Genomic DNA, 13,065 nt, shown 5'->3' with positions numbered 1-13,065 from the left:
AAAGTCTGCCTTTTTGAATCCAGAGTCCTTATTCTACTGCTTTCATTCTTTCATGATCCCTTTCACATTTGCTAACACTTCCTCCCTGTTGGTTAGAATCAAGTCTAAAATTGCTGTCCCCCTGGATACTTCCTCCACTTGCTGAAACAAAAAGTCTGTCCCCAATACTTTCCAAGAATGTATTGGAAAATTTGTGCTCTGCCATATCACTTTCCTAACTGATATCTGGAAATATCCTTTGTTGCAGGTTAATTTCGGAGAACTGTCAAATAGGACAGTGTGCCAATAATGGCATTAGTAAGAGAATGTGAAAGCAGGAAGCACAAATTAAGAGTATGAGCCACAATTTTTTTTTTGTAATTCATGTCAGGTAACTTGATCTCACTTCGCTATCACACTTGTCACTTTCTGATGCATGGTCTACATACTTTGGAAGCAGGATTTCTTGTCTGACAAAACCATTTATATATTTGCCCCAGTTGTTCATACCTTCTCCCTCCATCCCCGCAAAGACAGTCACTTATTGAGGGAAAAGGAGCTGGGTCCAGGTGTTTGTCTTGAGCTTTAGGAGGAGTCCAAAGAATGTTTCCCCTCTCTTCTCAAGCCAGGAGGAGGAAGTTAGGCATCTCCATCTCACTAACAAGAATTTTTCTCCTCTCCCCCTCCACCATATCCATGACAGGGGAATTTGGCCAGAAATTTTTATCCTATAGAGAAGGCTATAAAGGATGCTAGCCCTTCCCTACTAGCTCAGCATACTGGGGTGTCCCAGAATAGGGAACATACTGGAAGCCTGTTTTGAGTAGTAATTTTTCAGAGATCTATAGGTTGAGAATGAAGAGGATACAAAAAGTTACTAGCATGGAATGGCTCCCCACACAACACAGCAGGAAAGAAGAGTTAGGGGGAAACACAGGTGCCTCAAATGTTCTAAGAAGCCCAACATTCAGAAAGTTTTAGTAACAGGAATTTTAACTGCATGTAGTTTTACTATGTCTCTGGTAGTTTATAAGTATTTCTGCCACTGAATATGCAGTTTGGGGTTCCCTGCACACTTATTCCTCTTCAAGTTTCCTTTAACTGGCCTTTATGGATTTCACCACAGTATACCAGATGGTCCCTTTTGCACTAATATCTCCAAAAAAACATAAGCAAGAGTGGGCACAAGTATTAGAAAGCATCACTATCTACAAGCAGATAGTAGATAATTAGGATTATATTTAACTTTTACATTATCATCGTTACACTTCAGAGTTAGCAATGTTAACTGTTTCATAGTCCTAGGGCCACAAGCTGGAAAGGGGCCACAGGACAGACGAGAAAGCATTTAAATGATTAGTTTTTGGTATTTTCTAAACACAAAACGCATTATATATTTTCAACTGCCTTAAGAACATAAGAACAGCCATACTGGGTCAGACCAAAGGTCCATCTAGCCCAGTATCCTGTCTTCCAACAGTGACCAGTGCCAGATTCCCCGGAGGGAATGAACAGGTAATCATCAAGTGATCCATTCCCTGTCACTCATTCGCAGCTTCTGGCAAATAGAGGCTAGTGACTCCATCCCTGCCCATTCTGGCTAATAGCCATTGATGGACCTATCCTCCATGAATTTATCTAGTTCTTTTTTGAACCCCATTATGGTCCTGGCCTTCACAACAAAGATATTAATCCATGGTATGCCCACAACTTGAATACTACATACAGACGTGGTCTCCATCTCAAAAAAGAGATATACTGGCATTAGAAAAGGTTCAGAGAAGGGCAACTAAAATGATTAGGGGTTTGGAATGGGTCCCATATGAGGAGAGATTAAAGAGGCTAGGACTTTTCAGCTTGGAAAAGAGGAGACTAAGGGGGGATATGATAGAGGTATATAAAATCATGAGTGGTGCGGAGAAAGTGAATAAGGAAAAGTTAATTACTTGTTCCCATAAAGTAAGAATGAGGGGCCACCAAATGAACTAATGGGAAGCAGGTTTAAAACAAATAAAAGGAAGTTCTTTGTTACTTATCACCTGATTATCTTATCATGATGTTTGCAAATTGATTGCTTAATTATTTCCTCCATTATCTTTCCGGGTATAGAAGTTAAGCTGACTGGTCTGTAATTCCCCAGGTTCTCCTTATTTCCCTTTTTATAGATTGGCACTATATTTGCCCTTTTCCAGTCATCTGGAATCTCACCTGCCTTCCATGATTTTTCAAAGATAATTGCTAATGGCTCAGATATTGCCTCAGTCAGTGAAGCTTGGCCACTTAACGCAGATTCTTTAGATGACTAATTTTGCCAAAATATTTTAATCAGAAATACACAAACTGGTCTGAAGGTTCACTCTTGACTATTCAGATTTAGATAAGGATCAGATTCCACCCTTCTCAGCTCGGCCTTGGCTCTCCCAATCTTTAGGTACAACCCTCCAGCAATCTTCCCCTCCCATGAATTTCCACCCACGCCAAAGTTTACTGAACCCTGAAGAAAAGAGCTGCTGGGTCTAAGCTACTGTTGAAATCTAATTTCACACACACACACACACACACACACACACTTTAAGAGAGAGCGTGACCAAATTCAGCAGTAGATGGGGCCCAACAAAGACATAGCTACTGGACTCCACTGTGGAATCTTCAAAAGCATTGTTGGGGAGAAGAATTAGGATGCTTAAAAATATGTGGATCAATATATGTGATTTTGGATTTCCTAACTGAACATTCTACAGTTTACTCAGGAATATTACTGAAATAGGGGTAAATGCTAAGACAATTCATAAGATGAGGTAAGAGTTTCAGCTATTTTCAAAAGCTATTCCATTCAGAATATTTTCCAGGTTGCTTTTCCACTGCCTCCATTAACAAAATAGCTCAACAAAATTCAGTATTTTATTTAAATATGGAACTTTTAATATTAAGTTAACACAAGACAAACATTTGACTTATACACAAGTTGATAGATCTATTAACATCAGAGGTCACTCTATTCATTAGAAGTTTTAAATTGCTATAATAGTGCTCATGAAATACAGTGTAAACACTTTCAAATTCATGAACATTCAGTTTTACTATTTAATGGAGAGCAGTCTGCATCACACAGAGCCCCACCTAATCAAAAGTGCAAAGATTTCTAAAGCTAAGCTTATCAGAGTTTAGTAAACAGAGTCAGACAGAGAACCCATAGCATTAACTGAGTATATCTAGCAGTACAAGTAAAAAAATTCCACTTTCCATATCACTATGAGTTAAGCCTCGCTATCTCATTTGTTGCTTCTGTAACACTGCACTTTAACAAGTTTGCATTTTAAAGTACACTCATTAAGTGAACTCTTCTTCCTTGTTCCATACAACCCGCAGAACTATTTTTACTCCATGTGAAGCCATCAGATGTCTCAGACTGCAAGTTTATGTCTGTAAAAAAGTGCACCCTTGCCCATCTTACATCAGTCTGACATACACCAACTCTCTCAGCCACACATCTGTTCATGAAGCCATAAGTGAAAAGTAATAAGCCTAACATTTGGTATGCATTTCTGAGACTTTCCATTGCCTCTGTAAAGTCTCAGTCCACAGATATCAATACAACTTGACTCAAATCACTGCCATTTTAAGCCTACAACTTATAAAAAGTACTTCTAAAATCAAAATTATGTTTTGGGACTTCATCTTTCTGACCAGATATCGAAGGATATTTAGCTTTCCATCTACTCTGGAAAGCATGTCTAGTTACAAGTTTCTCAAAAGTCTTATGTCTTGTGGAATGTTTTAAGTACACAAGACCTGTCAATACAGACAAATCCTTATCCCCACTAATCTTTCAATTCTATTAGTCATAAAAGCGTTACTTGTAACAAGAGGAAAAAATATACCTGTGCTTACCGGAATGTTTTCTTTCTTTGAATAGTAAGATCCACAGATCTGTTACAGTAACTACTTCAGCCTGCTTGCAGCTTTGGGGCAGAATCAGACCTCTCAGTCACTAGCAGTAGGTGAATACCCCACCCCTGACACCCTCTCTGCGTGAAACAACTTTCACAGACATGATAATTCCATTCTATTTTCCTAAACTTACCTGACTGGAGATTAGAGTTATCAGGAAGTCTACTTTAATGGGAATAGTGAATATAATAAAACCTGGTACAGGGCTTCAATGGGGTTGTCAAGGTTCCTTCCCCACTCTGAACTCTAGGGTACAGATGTGGGGACCTGCATGAAAGACCCCCTAAGCTTATTCTTACCAGCTTAGGTTAAAAACTTCCTCAAGGTACAAAAACTTTGCCTTGTCCTTGAACACTATGCTGCCACCACCAAGCGTGTTAAAGAACAGGGAAAGACCCCACCTGGAGATGTCTTCCCCCCCAGAATATACCCCCAAGCCCTACACCCCCTTTCCTGGGGAAGGCATGATAAAAATCCTCACCAATTCGCATAGGTGAACACAGACCCAAACCCTTGAATCTTAAGAACAATGGAAAAGCAAACAGGATCTTAAAAGAAGAATTTTAATTAAAGAAAAAGTAAAAGAATCACCTCTGTAAAATCAGGATGGTAAATACTTACAGGGTAATCAGATTCAAAGCACAGAGAATCCCTCTAGGCAAAACCTTTAAGTTACAAAAAGGCACAAAAACAGGAATATACATTCCATTCAGCACAACCTATTTTACCAGCCATTTAAACAAAAGGAAATCTAATGCATTTCTAGCTAGCTTGCTTACTAACTTTTTACAGGAGTTCCGAAGAGCATTCCTGATCTGTTCCCTGCAAAAGTATCACACAGACAGACAGATCCTTTGTTCCCACCCGGTCCAGCTTTGAAAGTAACTTGTCTCCTCAATGGTCATTTTGGTCAGGTGACCGTGAGGTTATCTTAGCTTCTTAACACTTTACAGGTGAAAGGGTTTTGCCTCTGGCCAGGAGGGATTTTATAGTTCTGTATACAGAAAGGTGGTTACCCTTCCTTTTATATTTATGACAGGGGTAAAGTGCTGGAAGGAGCAGAATGAGTTTCCTAGGTTGGGCTCTATAGTCTTGGAGTGGACCCAGGGAAGCTGCTCTACAGAAGCATTTAGTGTCAGGGCTTGTACAAAAAACTCTCTCAACACCATGCTGAGAACATTATAGTACAGAGATGTTACCTTTTGCTTGGACTGTCTCATACACCTACATTAGAGCCCCCCGGAGGAATTTAAGGCTCTGCACTGCTTAGGCCTTAGCTGAAGTATTCTGTCCGGTTCTGGGCACCACATTTCAGGAAAGAGTTGGACAAATTGGAGAAAGTCCAGAGAAGAGCAATAAAAATTATTAAAAGTCTAGAATCAATAACCTATGAGGAAAGATTGAAAAAAATGGGTTTGTTTAGTCTGGAGAAGAGAAGACAGAGGGGACATGATAAGAGTTTTCAAGTACATAAAAGGTTGTTACAAGGAGGAGGGTGAAAAATGGTTCTTGTTAACCTTTGAGGATAGCACAAGAAACAATGAGTTTAAATTGCAGAAAGGGACGTTTAGGTTGGATATTAGGAAAAACTTCCAAATTGTCAGGGTGGTTAAGCACTGGAATAAATTCCCTAGGGAGGTTGTGGAATCTCCAGCATTGGAAGTTTTTAAGAACAGGTTAGACACACCTGTCAGGGATGGCCTAGTTATTACATAGTGCTGCTGTGAGTGTCAATTTCTTTCTAGAATCCATGAGAACGATGATCACTTCATCCAACCATCCATTTTGAACCTATCTGTTCCTGGGTCAAGGATTGCTTTTTCAATAACAGACCTCCTCAGGCAGACACAGCCAATGGTCCAATGTTCGGTTAATCAAGCCCAAGAACCAGTAAGACATAACCAACATCACTGCCACACTCTCTTTCCTATCTTTTGTCCTGGGAAGAAGTGGAAAAGAGGTGAGTAGGCAAAGAGCAGAGACCTTACCCAGCTTTGCAAGGGATCATCCATCACCTTGAACCCAGAACCTGACATATGGAGAGGCCACAGGGCACTTAATGGCCATTTCCAGATGCAAAGAGATCAATCATCAGCCCATCAAATTGACTTATAATCAGCAAGAATATTTCTGGATCCAAATGCCACTCTGCTTGATCTGGACTTCTGCCACGTAAGTCTTGGTAATCATCCTCCTCCTCCTCCTCCTCCTCCATTTGATGGGAAGTGCACATCAAGGCAGGAAACTCTGGTCTGTCCAGGACAGAAGCTGATTTTCTCTAGGGATGGGCTTACTGTGTTCTACTTTACTTATGAAAATCCCATCAGATAGAGACTGTCACAACCAGAACAAGTCTGTTATCAATGGGAAGAAGAGTACACCGAGACCTCAAATCATTGTGTTCCAGCCAGTGGATGCTATGCTTTCGTTCTAAGACCTATTTTCCTGGATAGAATTGGGACCTGAAAGAGTCCTCTCCACTAACTCCTGCTAACATCTGACAAAAGATTTCTTTGCCTACCACACTAAGAGTGGACCCTTTTGGAAAAAAAAAATCTCATTATCTGCACTCCCCAATTCAGAGAGCGGAGTGGAAAAAAAGACAATGGGACCTTGACCTCTGTCAAAAAACGTTATTTCAAGTGAGATGCGGAAGAGAACACAAATTACTGGGTAGGGCTCATGTGAACTCCGATTCATTAAGTGTCTGTGCACAGCATTCCCAACAGGCTTCACTAAGAAATAGGTTATTGTTTCTGACACACTAGTTTTCCCTTATGACCATCTATATCTGATGTTAACATTCTTTGCCATAAGACCTTTTACTAATAGAATTCATTCTCAGTCCACACCAATGACTGAGTCCCTGGCACCACACATCTGTTTTATGTTGAATCCACAATACTCCAGAAGCCGTATCACTACAGGTTTGTCTCAACTTTCTAAATAGAGCCCAGACGAGCAGAGTTTTTCAGGAACAGACAAGAGTGAACGCCCTTTTTCCTTAAAGCCAATATTAATACTCTCATGATCTTGGAAGAGACCTTGGAAGCATCTGTCAGATCAAAGGTAACAATCAGTTTTGAAGAAAATAGTTCACGATCCGTATGCCAAGCTGGAGAGCTGTCTGACGAATGATAACATTAGAATGTGAGCCTTCTTTAGGAACTTCAGGTGTTCCAACTGGGGTCAGTCTATTTCTTCCCAATTCTCTAAAGCTAGACACAGTACAAGGAACAGCCATGATGGAGAATGGTGATATTGCTCTGATCTGAAGTAGATTATGTAGGATTTTATTCCTGCCCTGGCATTCCCATAGACTACTAGAGACTAGAAAAGGGACAAACCTGTGCTTGTAATTCTAGCACAGCTCCAAGGAGTAGCCCTTCTCGACAATGTCCAGTGACCTCATTTTGAGGAAAAGCTATAGGCAGCCATTTATTCTCAAAATGAAAGAGCCCAGCACCAGTCAGGAGTCTAACAGATTGTTCTGAGGCAACTGAGGGCAACTACTGACCTTGCCAGAGCATCCTATATTTGTTCCAGGTACCCCTTGCAAAACAGCAATCCCTCTTGTTGTACTTCAGGGGCTGCTTGTCATGTTATCTGTACTCCTTGCAGTAGTGTCTGGCAGCAGCCAGGATTGTAAGTCTATTTTTCCCCAAAAACTCCAGAGTTGTCTCAGCTTTTCATCAAGTTTTCCCACTACAACATGATGAGAGTGGAGAACTGACTTGTCCAAGTGTCTGATCTCAATGACAAATGCCTACATTAAACAGATTTGTTTCCCCACTATCTATTCAGGAAGAACTCCTTACAATAGGGAATATTTCGGGTCAAGACAGGTGGTCAGTATGGGAGGTATGATCCAAGTTAGCATGGTTTGTGAAAGCATAAGAAAGGTGTCTAAATTAAAAAAAAAAAAATAAAGTATGAAGTTCTTTTTTGGCTGATGCCAACTGAGAGCTTTCATGCCCATAAGAAGGAGCTGAGGTGACACCTGCCTGGACTTGGCTGCCTACAAAAGGCTTTTATAGTGAGGAGGCCACTCGATTAGGTTAAAAAATATCTTCCCCAGTTTGAAATGCTGAGTCCCTGACCACCATGAAAGACAGTTAAGTTTAACTTCACAAGTGACACCAGGTTGAATTTGGACTGGTGCACACTAAACGAACATCATGCCTTTATAAAATGGAAGCCGGGAGACCAGAAAGTAATAAATGGCGCTGTGATGTTGCACTCCATATTCTTTATGGAAATATGCTTATGTTACAGATATGACATAACTGAGATGTACTTTATGCGAGATGGATTTTGTAAGGTATCAGTGGAAAGGTTATAATTTACTGAATGTGATTATCCAATTTGTATGCATGTATCAATTCTGAATCTAAAATTAGAAATATGGACTATGTAACCATTACAACTGGGTGTGTATTGGTAAGACACCCATCAGACAACAGGCCATCAAATTTGATGAGCCATCAGGAACGAACAACAAAAGCATGAAGATCCTAATCAACCCTGCCTGGACTAGACTGAAGAGATGAACTGCACTCTACCCTCGGAGCCAGCTAAGCTCCCCAGTGAGACACACACAATAGAGGGAGACACAGGAGAAACAGACTTTTCCTTTTGCCTTTTTCTTCTCGGTGTAGCACTCTCCCTGAAGCCTGCAGGGCACCAGCTGCTGCAAATATCTCAGGGGGGGAGGAAAAGCTGGGGGGAAGTCTCCCCAAAAAGGCAAATGCAGCAGTGGGACACTGTTGGGAACTGGACAAAGACTAACCCAGACTGGTGGTCGGAAATTTGTAACAGAAGTTTGCAATTTCCCTCAGACAAGCTCTGTGGCAGGGGGAACGGTCAGAGCCACCAGCCACTGCAGAAGCACATAAAACTGTGTGGAACTTCAGCGGGTGGGGCATTCTCCTGCTGCTAGGTCTGGGTCTCTCTGTGAGCTGCAACAAGGCTCAGGCACTCACTGTAATAGATCTGTGGCTCTCAGCATGATGAAGAATTGTAGGTAACAAGTTTGAACAGAGGTGCAATTATCAAACTGATAACATCCTTTTAGTGTTTTATCCTTTAATCTGTCCAGCTTCTCCCAACTCCCTAGATTTGTACCTCCCAAAGACTAAACATATGCACATATACCCCAAGTTCAGCGCAGTCACCTCAATGGAGTGACTGATAGGAACACAAGAGAAGGTTTTTAAACAGACTAAAAAAAACGTATTACCCTGAATCAATTACTAATTTGTGTAACATACTTGTAAATTTAATCTTTACATTTTTGCATACACCTGGTGTACCACATCTAAGTCAGTGAAAACAAATTAAATATCATATCTTGATTAAGAAAAAACAAAACAAAAAAACAAACAACTTACTTCCCAATGTTTTCAGGTAGTGCCTGCAGTGAGATGTCATTTACAGAAAGACAAGTTAGATTCTGTAATTCCGGAAAGCTTTCAGGCAACCTATGGAGATATTAATTCGGATAAATCAAACACTTGTACTACAATAACTATTCATATTGGCACAGTCAGATTGTATATAGTTGGTGGAAAAGGATATGAGGTGGCTCTTATATAAAAAGCTAAACAATAGTACTAAGAAAAAGGGAAAAGCACTAGAAAGAAAAAAGTTAAAAGTAAACCAAATGGGTTTAATTTTCTTCTTGTTTGTATGTATTAAGGCAACGCATATCCCATATAAGAAGACCACCACAAAAGATACATTCAAAAGCTGTTGAAGCAGCATATATTGTGAGGGAAGAAGAAAAAAAGAGTACTTGTGGCACCTTAGAGACTAAGTGAAGTGAGATGAAGTGAGCTGTAGCTCACAAAAGTTTATGCTCAAAATAAATTGGTTAGTCTCTAAGGTGCCACAAGTACTCCTTTTCTTTTTGCGAATACAGACGAACACGGCTGCTACTCTGAAACCTGTGAGGGAAGAGTTATTGTTTCGGAAGCATGGGAAATTTATTTTTTCATGCCACCTGTTTCAATATTAGGTTATGGAGCAGCCTCTTTTGTATTTTTAACTATTTGTTAAAGATGTCTAAAGCATGGAACACATTGCGCAGCCATCCTAGCCATCTCATACTGCTAAATACCAAGGGGCTTGATCCCAGCTATGTGGGAGATGGATCACGCTAAGGAAAAGGCGACCTAATGTAGAACAGGCAGAGACCTTTTGGCCTAGTGATCAGATAAGATTTGTTAACATGAGCTATCTTTAGGGCATGCAGCAAGAACTATTTCTTTTCACAGATTCAGGGGACATCAGTGCATTTTCAAATGTCAACTGATTTTTTTGGTTTCTAATTGTTTGAAGACTGGGGTTAAACTGCAGGCTTATTTAGCTGGTAGAGTTTACCTTTTTTAAAAGCTAGTCAAAATGCCTAGCCTGAGATAGATTTATACATAAAAAAAGGGCCTAAATAAATAAAAATCTAATGGAAAAAAATTGGTTGACAGCCACTTTTAAAACTGAAGATTATTACATTGGATAGTGTTATAAATACTGGAAATACAAATAGAAAACAGGAAAAAAATTATCCAGAAAAAACTGGACTAGATGACCTCTTGAGGTCTCTTCCAACCCTAATCTTCTACAATCCTCCAAAGATTCCATATGTACTGAGCATACTCAGGCCCTGGCTGTGGGGGCTGAGCAGGACTTTCCCTGCAATTGCTGCTCTGACCTGCTGGGCTGTTATGGCATCAGACCAGAAATGCAAGGAAACTTTTTCCTGTTCTCTCAATGCTCCTGCTTGCTGGATCCCAAGCAGTGCTATGGAAGAAGCCACCTAACTTCAATGCAGAGCGGACAAGAATCTGACCTGAGAGGGGATGCAAGGAGTTGATCAGGACTGGCTAGACTGAAGGAGACAGGGCAGAAGGATGTGTGACCACTACAGCACACTCTCCACCAAAATCCAGATTGAAACCCAAGATTCCCAAGTCTCAACATTTCTCTGGTGTCAGCAAATAGCTGAGAGACTCACTGGCAAAATGTGTCCGACTCCCTCTAGTGCTAGTCCACCAACCAGTAATAAGTTGTTATCCTCTGTCAGTTTACTCTGTTAATTCAAGTGGCAGAGGTCTGTGCAATGGATCTAAATGTTGCAACCATTTGAGTGTCAACATGGTTCCATGGAATTGAATTTCTGCTGGTTTGTTTTTTACACCTAGAAAGCTACAAATAGTCAAGCATTCAGAAGTTAGAAAATTGCCTGTGCAACCTTAACTCAACCCCTTTAAAGACTGTATCCTAATGTGTACACAAATTACATGATCCCATACTATATTTTCCACATGATCCCTTCCTCATTCAGTGCACAGGATGACCTATGCTCCAGGGTTTAATCAGGACTGTATAGTAAAAGAGGCTGTTGTCTATAGGACCTCTGTTTCATTTGTTGCAGAAGTTGGAAGGTGAGTAATTAATGAGGCAGGGAATTGCAAGAAGACAGAGGGTGGTCTCGTGGTTAAGACAACTGAACATTGCCCAGGAGAACTGGATTCTATCCCTGCCTCTGCCAGAGTTCCTGTGTGATGCTTGGCAAGGAACTCAGTGGCCAAACATGAAAATTTTGGTCATGTGTGTTCTTCAGCTTCTGGATACCCAATTTGATACCTTGGAATCTAATATGCAGAAGTGCTGAGTACGCATAAGAGCTGTCCTGGAACGTATGAAATGCTATAAAATGCTAAATAATCTCAAAACCAGTTCTAAGGCATTCTCAATTTGGGCATCCAAGAGAAGGGGACAGTTTTTACCTTAGTCCCTCAGTGTCCCATTTGCTTTCTGTAATCTAGGGATAATACCACCACCTCACCTCACCAGGGTTTTGTGAAGGTAAATTAATAAATATCTGAAGCACTCCGATTCTATTGTGATGATCACCATACTAAAACCCACAAGGAAATTAATAATTTTGTCTTCAGAGCAAGACTTCAATACTGTGCAGTAAATAAAACTTGGGGCTACATGTTGAACAATGAGAAGAAAACAAAATATTGAACAGCTGCTCATTCTGTGAGCACCCATCCATCCAGTGCACTGACAGAGGTATGGGTCCTGTGGAAAAAGTAGTGTGTGATATAACTGAAGGTTGTCATAATGCATATGCACAAGGAGACAGAATTAAAAATTGTACCAAGCAACCTTAAATTGTGACATTTTACAGCTTTTGAACCCTGGATTTTGAAACCTTACAGTTCTTTTCATGTAGTTGTTTTGACTGCAATATAATATATATTAGACAAAGACCAATACATATTTATTTTCAGTAAATCATTTTAAGTGGCTCCCCCCCCTCCCCAATACAATACAACTGTTCTCCCTTCATCAAGAAGTGTGCTGCATATTGCTCCTCATTTTAAACCCCAGCAAATAGAAGGTTATTGTTATTTTCTAACACCTTGTGACTTTCTTTACAGTTTAGGAAATAGGGAAGGATTCAGCTTACGAGTAATCCTTTTAAACATGGTTACATGAAATATAGAAGGATCAGAAAACTAATTCTTTGCTTGAATAACAAGAGCAGCACAGGGCCTAACAGCACAAGTGTAACAAGCCAGAACACAGTTGTGATATCCACAACAATGCTTTTACTGCTAGCATGGACACGACAACTATTACTTAGTTAGAGAATGCTATGGCTTAGGCCATGTTATAGTCCCATCATATTAGGCAACATTAGCCTAAATATTCCAGGGTAGGAAGAGGGACGGCTACAGGCAGAAGGCCCTATGTCTATGCAATGTTGGATTGGTGCCCTCTCTACATGACAAACATGCTACTCTGTTCCATCAGGGAAGGATCACTTATGCGGATTCCCTCCCTATTTCTAAACCTCTAGAGACAGTCACAATGCATTAGAGGCTTTCCTTTTACCCCCTTCTTGCTAGATGCAACCAGCCAGGGCAAAGGAAGTTATAGTAGGTGCTGCAGCACCTAGTAGCAACTCAGCACTTGGAGGCTGAGCTGAGCCCCACTTCTCCTAGCTGCTCCTGCACAGAGTCCCTGTCTATCATTCATTTGCCACCTATTTGATTTCTCTATCAATCATCTTGATTGTCCAAGAGCCTGTCCTTCTCCTTTGCTATGTGGAGTGGTGGGGTA

At 40.6% G+C, this 13,065-nt stretch overlaps 1 protein-coding gene across 2 annotated transcripts in view; it reads right to left on the bottom strand.

Moving 5' to 3' along the window:
• LRRC1 (leucine rich repeat containing 1) overlaps positions 1–13,065 on the bottom strand; it is a 119,122-nt gene that overhangs the window by 43,767 nt on the left and 62,290 nt on the right. For both annotated transcript variants that reach the window (XM_077811583.1, XM_077811584.1), the window contains exon 4: positions 9,321–9,410. In XM_077811583.1, coding sequence (XP_077667709.1) covers positions 9,321–9,410 — 90 coding nt within the window. The remainder of the gene's footprint in view (positions 1–9,320; positions 9,411–13,065) is intronic.

The sequence above is a fragment of the Eretmochelys imbricata genome, chromosome 3 (assembly GCF_965152235.1).
Source record: "Eretmochelys imbricata isolate rEreImb1 chromosome 3, rEreImb1.hap1, whole genome shotgun sequence".
NCBI lineage: Eukaryota > Metazoa > Chordata > Testudines > Cheloniidae > Eretmochelys > Eretmochelys imbricata.
Note: the sequence above shows the minus strand (reverse complement) of the source record. Positions and strands in the feature narration are given on the sequence as shown.